The 16,286-nt window shown below is 66.6% G+C and overlaps 9 protein-coding genes across 9 annotated transcripts; 7 read left to right on the top strand and 2 right to left on the bottom strand.

Moving 5' to 3' along the window:
* Positions 1 to 326: 326 nt before the first annotated feature.
* On the top strand, positions 327 to 2,499 carry MICPUCDRAFT_36068 (2-isopropylmalate synthase; the record flags this gene model as incomplete). Its single annotated transcript, XM_003062964.1, has 2 exons — positions 327 to 644; positions 854 to 2,499. The coding sequence occupies exons 1-2, from the start codon at positions 341 to 343 to the stop codon at positions 2,497 to 2,499; spliced, it is 1,950 nt and encodes a 649-aa protein (XP_003063010.1). The 5' UTR covers positions 327 to 340.
* A 349-nt stretch (positions 2,500 to 2,848) lies between these two features.
* Positions 2,849 to 4,323, top strand: MICPUCDRAFT_1961 (uncharacterized protein; the record flags this gene model as incomplete). The annotated part of the gene is made up of 3 exons (XM_003062963.1): positions 2,849 to 3,055; positions 3,244 to 3,630; positions 3,832 to 4,323. Coding segments are annotated over 3 exons (1,086 nt in total), but the record flags the coding sequence as incomplete, so codon positions are not given.
* A 623-nt stretch (positions 4,324 to 4,946) lies between these two features.
* On the bottom strand, positions 4,947 to 5,246 carry MICPUCDRAFT_52575 (uncharacterized protein; the record flags this gene model as incomplete). Its single annotated transcript, XM_003062754.1, has 1 exon — positions 4,947 to 5,246. The coding sequence occupies one exon, from the start codon at positions 5,244 to 5,246 to the stop codon at positions 4,947 to 4,949; it is 300 nt and encodes a 99-aa protein (XP_003062800.1).
* A 298-nt stretch (positions 5,247 to 5,544) lies between these two features.
* On the top strand, positions 5,545 to 6,689 carry MICPUCDRAFT_49727 (uncharacterized protein). The gene has a single exon (XM_003062962.1). It carries the CDS (start codon positions 5,593 to 5,595, stop codon positions 6,517 to 6,519), a length of 927 nt encoding a protein of 308 aa, XP_003063008.1. The 5' UTR covers positions 5,545 to 5,592; the 3' UTR covers positions 6,520 to 6,689.
* Positions 6,690 to 8,995: 2,306 nt separating this feature from the next.
* Positions 8,996 to 9,955, top strand: MICPUCDRAFT_4254 (uncharacterized protein; the record flags this gene model as incomplete). The annotated part of the gene is made up of 2 exons (XM_003062961.1): positions 8,996 to 9,193; positions 9,401 to 9,955. Coding segments are annotated over 2 exons (753 nt in total), but the record flags the coding sequence as incomplete, so codon positions are not given.
* Positions 9,956 to 10,237: 282 nt separating this feature from the next.
* MICPUCDRAFT_52570 (uncharacterized protein) lies at positions 10,238 to 10,504 on the top strand (the record flags this gene model as incomplete). Its single annotated transcript, XM_003062960.1, has 1 exon — positions 10,238 to 10,504. One exon carries the CDS (start codon positions 10,238 to 10,240, stop codon positions 10,502 to 10,504), a length of 267 nt encoding a protein of 88 aa, XP_003063006.1.
* Positions 10,505 to 10,951: 447 nt separating this feature from the next.
* Positions 10,952 to 12,138, bottom strand: MICPUCDRAFT_22152 (uncharacterized protein; the record flags this gene model as incomplete). The annotated part of the gene is made up of 4 exons (XM_003062753.1): positions 10,952 to 11,104; positions 11,295 to 11,561; positions 11,740 to 11,903; positions 12,102 to 12,138. Coding segments are annotated over 4 exons (621 nt in total), but the record flags the coding sequence as incomplete, so codon positions are not given.
* Positions 12,139 to 12,667: 529 nt separating this feature from the next.
* Positions 12,668 to 13,270, top strand: MICPUCDRAFT_42423 (uncharacterized protein; the record flags this gene model as incomplete). The annotated part of the gene is made up of 1 exon (XM_003062959.1): positions 12,668 to 13,270. One exon carries the CDS (start codon positions 12,668 to 12,670, stop codon positions 13,268 to 13,270), a length of 603 nt encoding a protein of 200 aa, XP_003063005.1.
* Positions 13,271 to 15,148: 1,878 nt separating this feature from the next.
* Positions 15,149 to 16,220, top strand: MICPUCDRAFT_22144 (uncharacterized protein; the record flags this gene model as incomplete). Its single annotated transcript, XM_003062958.1, has 2 exons — positions 15,149 to 15,804; positions 15,947 to 16,220. The coding sequence occupies 2 exons, from the start codon at positions 15,149 to 15,151 to the stop codon at positions 16,218 to 16,220; spliced, it is 930 nt and encodes a 309-aa protein (XP_003063004.1).
* Positions 16,221 to 16,286: the final 66 nt, after the last annotated feature.

Below are 16,286 nucleotides of genomic sequence, written 5' to 3'. Positions count from 1 at the left end.
CGCGAGGTGTGCGAGACGAATCGATGTCACCCCTTCGTACCATATCTGCCCAAAAACGCGGGACGCGAGATTCGTCGGGGATTCGTACTCGTACCACGTACTCGTATTCTGACCGATTGCGCGTACGACTGCGAAAAGATATCCGCGTACGCCGATACTTTCCAGACTGGCAACGCGTATGATGACTGTGCTTATCCGCCACATTCGTTCGCGAAAGGGCGCGGTCGGTCGAAGCCAGAGGCGATCTCCGCGCTCGCTTATTCTCCCAGCGCGTCGAAAGCCGCCGCGACGTCGTCACACGCCCTCGTCACTCACACGCGCACGTCCGTCGTCGCACGCGATGTCCGCATCATGCCACGCCGCGGCGGCGCGCGCGCCCGTCGCCGCGTTCGCCGGCAGACGCGCCGCCGCCGCGAACCGCGCGAGCGGCGGGAAGGTCGCGCGCGCGATCGCCGCGCCCGCGGCGCCGTCGCCGCGCCGCGCCGTCATCGTCGCCGCGAGCGCGAGCGCGGCGGGGAAGGGCGCGCCCGCGGACGCGGACGTCGCCCGCGCGCCGCGCCCGGAGTACGTTCCGTCGCGGATCGACGACCCGAACTACGTGCGCGTGTTCGACACGACGCTGCGCGACGGCGAGCAGAGCCCTGGTGCGCTCGCCACGGAGTCGCGATTCGTCCCGCCGGCGTCCCGCTCGCGTCTCCTCTCGACCCTAACCACGAACCCGCTGGAGCGGTCGATCGACGACCGACGCCTCGATCGCGCGACGACGACACGACGCGTCGATCCCTCCCTCCGCGTCCGCGCGCGACAGACTCCCAACGGGCCCCTCCCCCCCGCCTCCCCGTCCCCACGCCAGGCGCGACGCTCACGTCCAGCGAGAAGCTCGACATCGCGCGCAACCTCGCGAAGCTCGGCGTGGACATCATCGAGGCTGGATTCCCGATCGCGTCCCCGGACGACCTCGAGGCTGTCCGCAACATCGCGAAGATCGTGGGGAACGAGCGCTTCGAGGACGGGTACGTCCCGGTGATCTGCGGCTTATCCCGCGCGAACAAGAAGGACATCGACGCGTCGTGGGAGGGCGTGCGTCACGCGATTCGCCCGCGCATTCACACCTTCATCGCGACGTCGAAAATCCACATGGAGTCCAAGCTGCGCAAGACCCCCGACGAGGTGGTGCAGATCGCGGTCGACGCGGTGAAGTACGCGCGGAGTTTAGGGTGCGATGACGTGGAGTTCTCCCCCGAGGACGCCGGGCGGTCGGACCCTAAGTTTTTGCACAGGATCCTGACCGCCGTCGTCGACGCGGGCGCGACGACGCTGAACATTCCCGACACCGTCGGCGTGTGCCTCCCGGAGGAATTCGGGACGCTCATCGCGGGGATCAAAGAAAACGTCCCGGGCGAGTACGTCATATCCACACACTGCCAGAACGACCTCGGACTGTCCACCGCGAACTCGCTCGCGGGCGTCGCGAACGGCGCGCGGCAGGTGGAGTGCACCATCAACGGCATCGGGGAGCGCGCGGGCAACGCGAGCCTCGAAGAAGTCGCGATGGCCATCTGGCTCCGCGGGCAGGATAAAACGGCCATCTACGGAGCGTTCACGGGCATCAACCCCGTGTACATCTACCCGTGCAGCAAGATGGTGAAGGATTTCTCCGGGATGAGCGTGCAGCCGCACAAGGCGATCGTCGGCGCCAACGCCTTCGCGCACGAGTCGGGCATTCACCAAGACGGCATGCTGAAGAACAAAAAAACCTACGAGATCATCGCCCCGGAGACGATCGGATACTTCCGCGGCGAAGACTCCGTCGGCGTCGTCATGGGCAAACACTCCGGGAGGCACGCGCTGTCGTCGAAGCTCAAACAGTTGGGGTACCCGCTCGAGGGGGACGCGCTGGATGAGATGTTCAACCGGTTCAAGCTCGTCGCGGAGCAAAAGACGGGCGGCGTGGACGACGACGAGATCATCGCGCTGGTGACGTGCGAGGGCAGCCAATTCGCCGGCGACGTCGATAAGTCCGCGTCGTGGAAGCTCGAGGACGTCCAGGTCGTGTGCGGCACGATGGGCCTCCCGACCGCGACGGTGAAGATGTGCGGCCCGGACGGGATGAGCCGAGTGCGATCGGAGGTTGGCTCGGGCCCCGTGGACGCGACGTACAAAGCCATCGACGGCATCGTCGCCGCGGGCAAGGTGGAGCTCGTGGAGTACAGCGTCAACGCGGTCGTGGAGGGGATCGAGTCCCTGGCGGAGACGCGCGTGCGGGTGCGGCCGATGGACAGCGTCGCGATGAAGGCGAAGAGCAGCGGCGAGATGGAGGCGCGGACGTTTACCGCGTCTGGCGCGGACACGGACATCGTCGTCGCGTCGGCGCGCGCGTACGTCGCGGCGACGAACCGGATGATCGGGTTCATGCGCGAGAAGGCGGCCGCGGCGGCGAAGGAGGCGGAGGCGGAGAAGAAGGAGGCGGAGGAGGCGAAGGAGGCGGTCGCGAAGTGATGAGAAGAGTGCGAGGTGCGAGCGCCCGCGGGGAAGCCGCGCGATCGACGACGCGACTATTAAAATAAACTCTGCGCTCTGCTCGGCGACGACGCGCGACGCGACTCCATAAAAAACGAATGATCGAATCACCATCGCCGCACTCCTCGGGCGCTCGCTCGCGTCGTCCTCCCCGCCGTGGCCCGCGGCTCGGTCGTCGATCGAATCGACCGGCGGCGCGGTCGCGCGGTGCGGGCCCGACGACGGACGCGACGACCGAGAACCGCGGACGACGTCCGTCATGTCGACGTACGTTTACGTCGGGGAGGGCGAAGATCAGCGCTTCACCGGGCTTCGCGAGCAGGGCGCGCGGAAGCCGGTGCAGAGGCGCACGATCGACCACTCCGCGACCGCGGTGCGGCACGTGGAATCGCGCGTGTACCAGAAGAACCTGTGGGACAACGAGATGCTGCAGCCCACGTCCGGGGCGATGCTGGATTTCCTCCCCCCCGTGGCGTACGCGCATCTCCCCGCGACGTCGTTCGCGACGAAATTCGTGCACGTCTCCACGAACAAGGTGCGTTCTATACACTGGTCCCCATACGACCCCGTTCGCGTGGTGAACGCCGATCCTTAAGGACTTTCGCCGGCGTTTCTCTCCGCCCACCCCTCGCTTTCAATCCCCGCCCTCGACGCCTTTCAACTCCACCTGACGCCTTTCAACTCCACCCCGACAATCGCTCGTATGGAATGGCCCTCAACAAGATCCGCACGCCGGTGAACGTCGCGACGTTCACCCCCGACGGACGTAGACTGCTGACGTGCTCGCAGAACGGCGAATTCACGCTGTGGAACGGCATGAGCTTCAACTTCGAGACGATCTTGCAGGCGCACAACTGCGCGATCCGCGCGTGCGTCTTCTCGCACAACGAGAATTGGTTCCTCTCCGGCGACGACGCCGGCGTCGTAAAGTACTGGCAGACCAACTTGAACAACATGAAGCAGATCAAGGCGCACGACGAGCCCGTCCGCGCGCTCGCGTTCGCGCCCACGGACCTCAAGTTCTGCTCGTGCTCGGACGACACGACGGTAAAGGTGTGGGACTTCGCGCGCGCCGCCGCGGTGCACGCGCTCTCGGGGCACGGCGGCGACGTCAAGGCGCGTTCTATTCCTTACACTGGTTCCCGTACGACGGCGTCGGCGTGGTGAACGCCGATCCTTCAGGACTTTCGCCCGCGCGCGTCTCTCTCCGCCCAGGGTCCCTCGCTCACAATCCCGACGCACACACCTCGACGCCTTTCAACTCCGCTTCTGACGCCTTTCAACTCCGCTTCTGACGCCTTTCAACTCCAGTGCGTCGACTGGCACCCGTCGAAAGCGTTGCTCGCGTCGGGGGGCAAGGACTCGCTCGTGAAGCTGTGGGACGCGAAGGGCGGGAAGTGCGTCGGGACGCTGCACGACCACAAGAACCAGGTGACGTGCCTGCGGTGGAACGTCAACGGGAACTGGTTCGTGACCGGGTGCAAGGACCAGACGTTGAAGGTGCACGACGTTCGAACGATGCGCGAGATCGAGTGCTTCAAAGGGCACACGCGCGACGTGACGTCCGTGGCGTGGCACCCGCAGCACGAGACGCTGCTCGCGTCCGGCGGGTACGACGGGAGCATCAACTACTGGATCGTCGGAAGCGGCTCGGAGGACGCGGCGGCGACGATCAAGGGCGGGCACGAGGCGGCGGTGTGGTCGCTCAATTGGCATCCTGCGGGGCACGTGTTGTGCTCGGGAAGCAACGACAACACGACTAAGTTTTGGTGCCGGAACAGACCGGGGGAGGTCCCGAGGGACACGACGACGCGGCAGGGCGCGGCGGCGATGGGGGACGTCACGACGAGCAGCGCGGGCGGCGGGTTAGGCGGCGGCGGGTACAGGCCCGTCGGCGCGAGGGATCGAACCGGCGGCGCGATCCCGGGGATGGGACCCGGCGCCGGCGCGCCGCCGCCGCCGGCGCCGCCGCCGGGGCTGCCGCGGAACGTGCCGCCTCCCGCGGCGCCGCCTCCGGGGCTGCCGCCGGGGGTGACGCGGACGGTGCCGCCGCCGCCGCCGGGGAGGCCGACGGGCGCGGGGGCGCCGCCGCCGCCGGCGCCGCCTCCGGGGGCGCCTTCCGGACAACAGCTGCCGCCGCCGCCGGGGCTGGCGGCGCGGCCGGCGAAGCGCGGGAGGGGCGCGCCGTTGCCTCCGGGGTTGGGGTGACGTCGTGGTGCGGTGTCTTGATCATCACAATCTCGCAATAAATCTCGCTAAGAATAAAGAATCGACCGACGCGTCCTCGTGCGCGGCGGCTTCCCTTCCGTCCGCGCCCGTCGCGCGCGACGCGTCTTCGCGTCCTCGAAAATCAATCATTCATTCGCCTCGTCCGTCCGTCAAGTAACGATCAAGATCGTCGCCGCGTCCGCGTCTCCTCGCCGCGCTCAGTGGTCGGCGCCGTGCTTGGAGCTCTCCGGCTCCGGGAGCGTGGAGAACGCGGCGATGCCGAGCGCGACCGTGAACCCGGCGTAGAGCTTGAGGTCGCCCGCGACCGCCTCCTCCTCCGCGAGCGCGGCCGCGGCCGGGAGCATCGTCGTCGCGATCGTCGCGAGCGTCACGGACGCCTTCTTGGCCGCCTTCTTCGCGTCCACGAGGAGCGACGCCTTCGCGGGCGCCGCGGTGCGCGCGCGGACGGGCGCCTTCGCGCGGACGGTGAGAGCGGAGGTGGAGGCGATCGCGAACATGGTCGAGGTGGGGGGTGACGCGAGTGGCGCGGCGTGTGTGTGCGCGAGCGCGCGCGCGCGGGGCGGTCGTCGTCGATCGCAACCTTATCGTCGCGTCGCGCGAGAGCCGCAGGTTGCCAGCTGGATCCGGATCGCCGCGACACGCGCCGGCGCTTTTTCCGTCGTCCAGACTGAAAAACCGTACAGTACGAGTGTATTCGTACTGTACGTCTCGACGTGAAAAAAGAAGATCGGAACGCCACCTGGAGCACGTTCTCGGGTGTTCCGATCGTCGCGCGAACGCGTCGCCACTCCGTCGACGCGCCGCCCCCGCCGCATCTCCATCCACCCCACCACCACCTCACAAATGGCCTCCTCCATGACCGCAGCGTCCTCCCTCGTCTCCGCGCCCGTCGCGCTCCGCGCGACGCGCCGCGTCGCCTCCCGCGCGACGCGACGCGCCTCCGCGACGACGCCGCGAGCCGCGGCGTCCGTCGAGACGATGCAAGGCGCCGGCGGCCTCGACGCGGTCAAGATCACCGGCGGCGACGGCTCCGTCGCGACCGCGTACCTCTTCGGCGGCGTCGTCACGTCCTTCGTCAAGGACGGCCGCGACGTCCTGTACGTGCGCCCGGACGCGGTGTTCGACAAGTCCAAGCCCATCAGCGGCGGGCTCCCGCACTGTTGGCCGCAGTTCGGCCCGGGAGACATTCAGGTGCACGGCTTCGCGCGCAACGTCGACTGGGCGCTGACGGGGATGAAGTGCGACGGCGACGACGCGACGATCGAGATGACGCTCACGCCGAACGACTACACGAAGGCGATGTGGGACAAGGAGTTCAAGGTCACGCAGACGATCACCGTCGGCGGCGGCGAGATGAAGGCGACGATGAAGGTGATCAACGCGGGGAAAGAGTCGTTCGACTTCACCGGGTCTTTCCACGCGTACTTCGCCGCGGACATCGACGCCGTCAGCGTCGGCGGCCTCGCCGGGTGCAAGTCGCTCGACAGGCTCGCGAACGAGGAGGGCGTCGTCGACGGCGACGTCACGATCGCCGGCCCCGTCGACTCGGTGTACTACGACGCGCCGGCGAAGTTGTCTCTCGCCGTCGGCGGCGGGAACGACGTCTCCATCTCCAACAGCGGCGGATGGAAGGACGCGGTGGTGTGGTCGCCGTGGACGGACATGGAGGCGTGCTACAAGGAGTTCGTGTGCGTCGAGCCCGCGGCGTGCGGCGAGCCGGTGACCGTTCCCGCGGGCGGGGAGTGGGAGGCGACCACCGTCCTCGCGTGATGCGATTTCATTTCGCGCGCGACGGACGCGGCGTTCGACTCTGAAGTGAGACAGCTGTGCTCTCCGCGACGAACGAACGCGAGGAGGAGCCGAGTGCGGCGTAACGGATAGATCTGCCTGCTGCGTTCGTTTCTCTCTTCTTTCTATTACGTATTACGCACGACATCGTCAAAAGTACTTGGACCCGAACACCTTCGCGTCGTGGTCCTTCTTAAACCCCGCGCGGCTCTGCGTCGTCACCTCGCCGTCGTCGCTTAGGGCCGTTCCATACGAGCGAACGTCGGGGTGGAGTTCATAGGCGTCAGTTGGAGTTGAAAGGCGTCGAGGGCGGGGATTGAAAGCGAGGGACCCTGGGCGGAGAGAAACGCCGGGCAAAGTCCTTAAGGATCGGCGTGCACCACGCTGACGTGGTCGTATGGGGACCAGTGTATAGAACGCGCCTTAACATCAACCGGTCCAGGCGCGGGTGGAACGGCGGCTGAAGCACCGCGCGCTCCGACTCCGTGAGATCCTCCAACCCGTCTCCGTTCTCGCCGTCCGCGCCGGGCCAGCGCGGGTGGTACGCGCGGCCGTACGCGCTCGTGCTCGGGGCGAATCTGTACAGACACGCGCGGCGCGTGCGCGTCGCGGTCCACGGCAGCGTGCCGTGCGTCGTCGCCTGCGCGAGGGTGATTGCCCATACGAAGCGACGTCGGGGTGGAGTTCAAAGGCGTCAGAAGCGGAGTTGAAAGGCGTCGAGGTGGGCGCGTCGGGATCGAAAGAAGCGAGGGGTGCGCGGAGAGAGACGCGACGCGCGCGGGAAGGAAAGTCCTTAAGGAATGAAGTTCACAACGCGGACGCGGTCGTATGGGGACCAGTGTGAATACGAACGCAGTCGCGCGGGGACCGGCGCGATGATGGATAGATAGGACGCGCCTCGGAGAAGAGTAAGACGTCGCCCGCGTCGAGCTTCGGATTGTCAACGAACTCTCTCAGCTCCTCGTACCGCTGCACGCTCGGCGGGCACGGCAGGTTCGCCTTGTGGCTCCCGCGGATGACGCAGAACCCGCCGTCGCCGGGGTTCGTCGGCGTCAACGCGACGCTCGCGGCGAGAAGTCGGTTGTACATCTTCCCGCCGTCGAACGCGTACGCGAGCTCGTCGCACCTGCGTGAGTGACACGCGGAGCGAGTCGTTTGGTGAGCCATCATGCGCGTGACGTGGCACATCGCGCGGCGGGCGGAAAAATAGGAGAGAGGAGCACAGAGAGAGAGACAAAGATGATAGACGTCCGCGGCGCGCGCGCACCAGGTCCCGTCGTCGTTCATCTTCCCTCCGTGAAACACGAACCCGTCCGCGCCCGTCTCTTGCTGTATGAGCAGCGGGAGGTGGTCCATCCTGTACCCGTCCCCGCACAGCGCGCGGTAGTACGGCACGAGCCTCGGGCGCGTCAGCATCGCTCGGAACAGGTCGCGGTCCGGCGAAGGCCAGCCGAGCATCCCGCCGAGATCCGCGCGGCCGCGGACGCCGTCGCCGCCGAGCGCGTCCTCTTTGCCGCCGCCCAGTCGCAGGTCGCCATCGCGCTCGACGATGGAGGAGGACCGCGCGTCGATCGCCGCGTTCGCGGCGGCGATCTCCTCGGGGGAGAAGACGTTCCGCACGACGAGGAAGCCGTTCAGGTCGAACTGGTAGCGCTCCAGGTCGGTCATCCCCGCGGCGGGGGCGTCGGACGTCGACGTCGGCATCGTCGCGGAGATTCGCGTCGTCGGACGGCGCGTCGACGCGACGGGACGAGCGGTCGCGCGCGCGGCGGCGCGGCGGGAGGAGGAGGCGGCGGGAGGAGCGCGGGAGGAGCGCGATACCTTGGGGGCGCGAGAAGCGGCGGCGAGACGCGAACCCGTCGCGGACATCGGCGCGGGCGCGGCGCGAGATGGAGTGACGACGACACTCGAAGAAGAACTCGTACGACATGGAAGGACTCGCACTCGGGGCGAGTACACTGAAAAAGTTCATCGGTCAGTTGAAAGGGGTATCGATCAAGCGTTGAAACTATGGGATGGGTGAAAAACGTACGCGCCTCTCGTCGATCGTTTCTTTTCCGCGGACGAGCCGATGCGATGCCCCAAATTGGGGGCACCAGCCAGATCGACGCGCGCGCGCGAGGGCCACGCGCGGCGAGGTCGAGCGAGGGAGACGCCTCCGCCCCCTCCTCGCGCGTCGGTCACCTCGCCTCGCATCGCCATGCCGCCGCCGACCGAGGACCGCCTCCGCGTCGCGCGCGAGCTCGTCGAGCGCCGCGACCGCCTCCTCGCGGAGAACGAGCTCCTCGAGACGCACGCGACGCGGCTCAAGCCCGCGGGCGACGACGCCGCCGTCGACGACGACGCCGCCGCCGCATCAGCCGCCACCGCGAGGAAAGGCGTCGGCGTCGGCGGGAAGAAGGGCTCGGGGAAGGGGAAAAAGTCGGGCGATCGCGACGTCGCGACGGAGCCGCCCGCGCTCGAGCTGAGCGCGGCGGACAAGCTCCGCGTCGCGACGACCGAGCACGAGCGCGCCGAGGCGGCGGTGACGCGCGCCGAGGAGAACGGCGAGAAGCGACTGGGCGACCTCCGCGCGAGACTGGAGGAGACGGAGCTGCGCGTCGCGGAGACGAAGCGCGAGACGTTCGAGTTCAAGCGCGACGTCGTGTTGGGCGCGGTGAACGCGCGGACGGGGAAGGCGCGTTCGAGTCACACTGATTCCCACACGACGGCGTTCGCGTGGTGAACGCCGATCCTTAAGGACTTTTGCCGGCGTTTCTCTCCACCCACCCCTCGCTTTCAATCCCCGCCCTCGGCGCCTTTCAACTCCAACTGACGCCTTTGAACTCCACCCCGACGTTCGCTCGTATGGAACGACCCTAAGATCGCCGCGGAGCGCGTGCAGCGCGCGATGGAGCAAAGCATTCACGCCAAGGACTCCGACGTCGGGAAGCTCGCGCTGAAGAACTCGACGCTTAAGGCGCAGGTCGCGATGGCGGAGTCTCAATTGAAGCAGAAGGAGGAGCAGGGCGACGCGCTGCATCCGATCGACTTCGAGCAGCTCAAGATCGAGCACGAGCAGTACGTCCGGAAGATCGAGGAGAAAAACGCAGAGCTGCTGCGGCTGAAGCGCGCGACTGGGAACGTCGTGGAACAGCTGTCGAAGACGAAGCGCAAGCTGTCGGACACGATCAAGCGCGGGACGTGGCTCCGAGATCAGATGATATTCAAGAGGCAGCTCAGCGCGACGTTCGACGAGGCGCTGAAGCGCGCGGCGGTGGAGCACGCGGCGGCGAGGCGGACGAATAAGTTGTTGAACACGACGGCGTCGAGCGACGAGAATCCCGCGGTGACGGATTACCTCCACGCGAAGCGCGCGGCGACGGAGTGGGAGAAGAAGGCGGGGGACTACGAGCGGAAGCTGGAGGTGGCGGAGATGGAGACGATGCGCGCGGGGGTGTCGAGGAAGTTGTCGCTGCGGTAGGTAGTCTCGCGCGGATAGCCCGTAACGAACGAGCTCGCGACACATGCGTGAGAGAAACGCGCGCTTTTGGCGCGCGCGAGCCGGCGACGCGACGCTTACCGTGCTGGCGCTAAAAAGGGAATTTGAAGACACGTGCTTCGAACGTGCGAATCGCTCTCGCGTCTCGTCGCGTCGCGTCCGCGTCTGTCACTTCTCCGCGCGCGTCTCCACGTGATTTCGCGTCGCGTCCCTCTCACGATGCCGACGATGCTTTCAGGGAACAGGATTGGGCTCATGAAGACGACCGCGGCGCTCGCGTCGACGACGTACGACATCAAGGTGGAAAAAAAAGTGTATCTCGCGGTGCATCCGTTCATCTGGCTCCTGATGTGCTGGCTGTACTACCAGCTCCGCGTCACGATGGAGGGCGGAGTGGAGCTGCCGAGCTTGCCCAAAGGGTTCTGGAAGCGGAAGTCGAAGTTCATTCGACGCAAGCTCGGGTTCCGGAAGCACGGCGACCCGTGAGCGACGCCGACGCGCGCGGACGGACGGCGATTCGCGGGAATAATTAATTGCGTGCATTGTCGAACACGAAGAAATCACGAAGCGAACGATTAGACGAAAGGAGAGTCGGAGAGTGCGGGGACGCGGGCGCGAGCTCTCTGGCTCGCGCCCTCGGCCCCGCCCCCCTAGCGTGCGAGCCGAATGTAATTTATATCCTCGACGCTCGTCGATCACATCAACATCAATCACATCGCGCGCGACGTCGAGCCCGAGCCGACCGCCTCCGCCGTCCCGCCTCGCGTCTTCCGACGCGCCTCGCTAAAGAAACCTCTACCCCACCCCACCCTCGACACCCACCCACCCGCCCGCGACGAACAAACGCACGAACGAATCAATCCATCCGATCGCCGCCGACCCGACCGGACCGACGACGCCGATCGCGCCGCGACCCGATCGCCCCGACGACGCCTAGTCCATCCTTCCCTTGAGCGTCCGCGTGATGCGTTTGTCCTTGGAGATGACGTGCACGACGCCGCCCCACCCCGCGAGACAATCGCGTCCGCTCCCCGCCAGCAGACACTGCGCGATCACCTCGAACAGCTCCTCCGGTTCCAAGTCGGGCTTAGGGTCGTTCCATACGAGCGAACGTCGGGGTGGAGTTGAAAGGCGTCAGTTGGAGTTGAAAGGCGTCGAGGGCGGGGATTGAACGCGAGGGGTGGGCGGAGAGAGACGCCGGGAGATAAAGTCCTTAAGGATCGGCGTTCACCTCGCCGACGCGGTCGTATGGGGACCAGTGTGACATAGAACGCACCTTGTACATGCTCTCGCACACGCCGAAGAGAGACTCCTCGTTGTTCCCGCACACGACGAAGTTATCCGTCGGCGCCGCCGCGCCGATGAGATCCATCCCGGTGATGAACGGCTCGAACGTCACCGGGTCTAATCCCGCGACGACGGGTTCCGCGTAGTACGGCCCGAAGCGTTTCTCGTACAACATAGCGCTCACGACGTTCGCGAACGTTTCCGGGCGCATGTCGCGGCCCTCGCGGAGTTTGTACAGGTTGTGACGAAAGGCAAACTTTTGAGCGAGCGATACGGCATCCGCGGCGAGGCCTGACGAGCGAGCGCAGCGCGGGGGCGCGTCAGTTCGAGGTCGAGGTCGATGTCGAGGCGTCGCGCGGGAGACCGAGGGAGGGGCGGGCGGCGAGGAACGCGCGCGGGCGAAGTCCTTAAGGAATGAAGTTCACGACGCGAACGCGGTCGTACGGGGACCAGTGCGACTCGGACGCGCCCGAGAGCCCGACGTAGAGGTGCGGATGGATCTCGTAGATCTTCTTCATGTCCACCGCGGTCGTCTGCTGCTGGTTGATGCCGAACCGCAGGTCCGACGCGATCGCGACGCAGTTCTTGCCGCACATCGCTGCGAGGAGGAGGACGGGGATGGAATGGCGGGGTTGGACGGTGAGCGCGCGGGTCCCTCGCTCCGTCGCGTCTCCGAGATCTGGGCGGGCGACCGCCGACCGCGTTTAGGGCAAGGGCGTCGTCGTCGTCGTCGTCGTCGTCGTCGCGCGAGATCTCGCGCGGGCGGCGACGGGAGGCGCGCGAGGCGGCGACGCACCGATGATGGCGGCGCCGTTGTAACTCATGATGCTCACTGCGCGTCGGGAAGAGGGGGGAACGGGGAGGATCAGCGGCGGGGCGACGACGAACGACGCGCGACCGCACGAGGGACGTTTGAACGCGACGGAGCGACGGACGGACGAACGGATGACGGACGACGGAGCGCGGAAGACGAGCGGGCGGGACGTCGCGGCGGGACGCACTCTCGAGCGGGTTCGAAGCGCGTCGGCGACGGCGCGCGGGTGGATCGCGAAGACGCGGCGGCGAGACGCGCGCGTGGGTACGACCGGGTGGCGACCGTGCGGTGCGTCCTGCGCTGTGATCGCGCGAAGGATGGTGGCTCGCGCTGCGAGCCTGCAGTGGTACTGCACAGCAGCTAGCAGCAGCGCAGCGATGCAGCTGCATGCACATGACTGGAGGAAACATTATTTTCGACGCCGTCACATCGCCGCTCGCGGAGAACGCGCGACGCGTCGCCGTCGACGCCCCACCGACGGCCGCGCCCCGCGTCCGCGCCTCGACGCGCCGCGCATCGCGTCGTCCGCTCCGCGCCGCATCGCCGCGATGGTGCTGTACGACATGTTCATCGCGGTCAAGAGCACGGTCCCGCGGTCTCAGATGGCGGACGTGCTGCGGAAGATGGGCCATCGCGTCCTCGACGCGGGCGGCGTCATCACGGACATCACGTCGTTCGGGACGCAGACGCTGGCGTATCAGATCAGGAAACAGGGGCAAGGGCACCTGGAGGTGCGCGTCGTCGGCTCGCTCGGCGCGTCGAATCGTCGCGTCGCGCGTTCGCGCGTCGTTTCCGCGCGCGCGTCGAGACCTAATCGAATCGAACGACCGCGTTTCATCGTTTCCCGCGAACAGAACCCGACGTACGTGGTCGCCGTTCGACGCGTCCCTCCCACCGCGCGCTCACCCTCCTCCTCCGCGAATCCCCCCGCGCGCGACTCGCAGGCGAACTACATGCAGATGTCGTTCAACGCGAAGCCGGAGGTGATCGACGTCATCACGTACGACCTGAGGACGGACGAGCGCATCCTTCGCTTTCTTCCGAAGAAGGTGAACAAAGGGCGGCCGCTGCGGAGCTTGAAAGAGTACAAGGCTCGGGATTCGCGGAACCCGACGAACTTGCAGGCGATGGCCGCGGAGGACGACGAGTGAGTCGTATCGGTATCAAAGAGAGTGACGCGCGCGTTCGCGCGATCGCGCGGAGGTGCGCGGCAGCGCGGTCTTCGTCGCGTCTTCGCCCGAGTTCGCCCCCGAATCGCGTCGTCGCCCCGACTCGACTCGACTCGACTCGACGACTCCGGGGGCGTCCGCCCGACCGCGCGTGCGAATGACGATTCAACCTTTAGTTATCCCTGGCAGAACTCGCCAAGGCCGGTGATCGTCGTGTTGACCACCTAAAGCCCTACGCACGCGCGGTCGGTCGGCACGTCGTCGGGTCGGGTCGGTCCGTCGTCGATCGGAGTTTTTTTTTTCGCTCGGTACTTCGCGTCCTTCCTTCGCGCGTGGGGGATGAATAATACTAATTTGATCAGAAGACTCCAGCCTTGGTCGGCCCGGTGTTACTTCGTGTTGATCTCTTACGTATTAGCTCTAACTGACGCTCGCGAGGGAAGCCGAGCCGAGTGCCGTTCCGTTCCGTTCCGTCGGTCCCGCCCGCGACTCGTCGAATCGAATCGAACGCCGATGAGGAGAAGCATTAGCGGATTTCTCCAAGGGAAACCGGTGCTGATAACCCTTCCTTTGTTACACACACGCCGAGGCGGGCGCACTCGAAGCGGCGGCTCGCTTCGTCACCCGTCTCGTTTCGTCTCTTCGTCTGGTTTCGCCTCGCGCCTCGACTCACGCCTCGACTCACCCTGAAGTCCTTTCTTTCCGCCCCGCCCTCCGCGTCCAGGTCCGTCGGGCCGCCGCCCCGCCCGCGAGGGAACGGCGCGGCCCCGCCGACGAGCGAGACCACGCGCATTTCGGTCGTCTCATCGCGTCATCTGGCGCCAGGTGCGTCGCGCAGTCCGTCCGTTCGCGCGTTTCGTTTCGTTTCGGCGCGGCGGCTCGCGTCGTCGCCGTGGAAGACGACACGCACAAATCGGATTCCCTCAGATTTCTCGTGATTGAGAAAACTGTGAAACCGCCGACACGCGCGACGACAGCCGCGGCCGCGCGTTCGTTTCTTTCGACCATCACTACTCATGTTTCACGCTCGCCCGTTCGCGCATCGTTCGCGTCGAAGTCCAAGTCGAAGTCGGCGAAGTCAACGTCGCGACGCGAGGAAAACGAACGTCACCGGTGATGAAGTCTAAGAAGGGCGTTTCTCAGAAACACCATTCGCAGTGCCCGAACTTCAGAGTTTTCCTGCCAGATTCGTTCTGGATGCCCAGTCGAGAACTTGTGCAGGCCTATCTTCCTTGGATGTCTGAGGTGACGCGCGCCGCGACGACGACGACGACGACGACGACGACGACGACGACGACGACGACGCGACACGCCCGCTCGCTCGCGCACTCCGACGACGGACGGACGCGCTCTTCGTCGCTTCTTTTCGCCTAAAACCTGACGCGCCGACGCCCGAACTTTCTCCGCCTCCGCAGCGGGCGCGCCGACGCGACGACGGCGGGCGGTAGGATACCAGCAGTAGCGACGCGCGAGGAACCACATAGCACCTAGCGGATCCTCGTCGCGTGTTGTAACGTCTGTAACGTAGTAGTAAAGCGGAGGAATACGCGCGTTCGGCCACGTTCTCCGCCGCCGAACGGGCGCTCTTCTGACGCGGCGTCGAAAAAGTGCGCCACGACATTCGTTTTCAGGTTTCGTTTTCTCGACGTGGCGCCACCTGATGACGCGCGCGACTCGCGTTCTGCGTTCACGACACTCGCGCTCGCGCCGACGCCGACGACGCGCGCGCGCACGCCTCGAGAAACCTCGGCGTGGATGATGGCGACGCTCAGCACCGCGATGACGTCCGCGCTGCGCCCGCGCGCGACGCGCGCGATGACGTCCGCGTGCCGCCGCCGCGCCGCGGCGTCGACGCGCGCGATGACGACGTCCGATGTGTCCGCGTCCGCGTCGTCGTCGTCGTCTGACGTCTCCTCCGCGCCGCCCGCGCCCGACGTCGTCCGAAGCGAGCACGTGTCGCTCGTCCAGGGCGCGTCGCGAGGGATCGGCCTCGAGATGGTCCGGCAGCTCCTCGAGCGCGAAAACCCGATGCCCGGGCGCGACGCGGCTCGCGGCGGGCGCGTCGTCGCGACGTGCCGCGACCCCGCGGCTGCGCGATCGCTCGCGGATCTCCGCGAGCGCTACCCGACGCGCCTCGCCGTGCACCGCCTCGACGTCACGGACGAGGCGTCGATCGTCGCGGTCGCGGAGTCGGTGAAGGCGTCGCACGGGCGCGTGGACGTCCTCTCGAACGTCGCCGCGGTGCTTCACGTCGCGGGGGAGATGACGCCGGAGACGTCCATAAATCGCGTGGATCCCGACGCGATGGTGAGGGCGTATCGCGTCAACGCGCTCGGGCCCGTGCTCGTGACGAAGGCGTTCCAGGCGATGCTCATGGAGGCGACCGCGAAGAGCGTCGCGGGAGGTGGGGGGGGCGAGAGCGGCGAGAGCGGCGAGAGCGGCGGCGGCTGCCACGCCATCGTCGCCAACTTGAGCGCGCGCGTGAGCTCCGTGGGCGACAACGGCATGGGCGGGTGGTGCGTTTTTTCGTTTTTTTCTTTTCTTCTTTTTTCACTCCGCCCCCGACGGCGTCCCCCCGCGACGACCGTTCGTTCGTTCCTTTCGACGCGATCCCGTTTCACCGACATCGACCCGCTCGCTCGCCCGCCCGCCCTCCAGGTACGCGTACCGCGCGTCGAAGACGGCGCTGAATCAACTCACGAAAAACATGTCGATCGAGTTTGGACGGAAGAAGCACCCGGTCGCGTTCGTGCTGTTGCACCCGGGGACGGTCGCGACGGACCTGAGCGCGCCGTTTCGGAGGAACGTGCCGGAGGGGAAGTTGTTCAGCGTCGAGCGCGCGGCGTCGCAGCTGTTGGGGATCATCGGGAAGAAACGACTCGCGGACAGCGGGACGTTCGTGGACTGGCAGGACGAGACCATCGTCTGGTGACGAGCGATATAATAACGGACGCGCGTCGTGCGTTTTCAAATAATAACGTACCGCCCGCGCATTCCA

The sequence above is a fragment of the Micromonas pusilla genome, assembly GCF_000151265.4.
Source record: "Micromonas pusilla CCMP1545 genomic scaffold MICPUCscaffold_13, whole genome shotgun sequence".
Classification (NCBI taxonomy): domain Eukaryota; kingdom Viridiplantae; phylum Chlorophyta; class Mamiellophyceae; order Mamiellales; family Mamiellaceae; genus Micromonas; species Micromonas pusilla.
Note: the sequence above shows the minus strand (reverse complement) of the source record. Positions and strands in the feature narration are given on the sequence as shown.

Excerpts from the sequence above, each read along its gene's own strand:
- MICPUCDRAFT_49727 (XM_003062962.1), top strand. The coding sequence starts at position 5,593 with ATGGCCTCCTCCATGACCGCAGCGTCCTCCCTCGTCTCCGCGCCCGTC.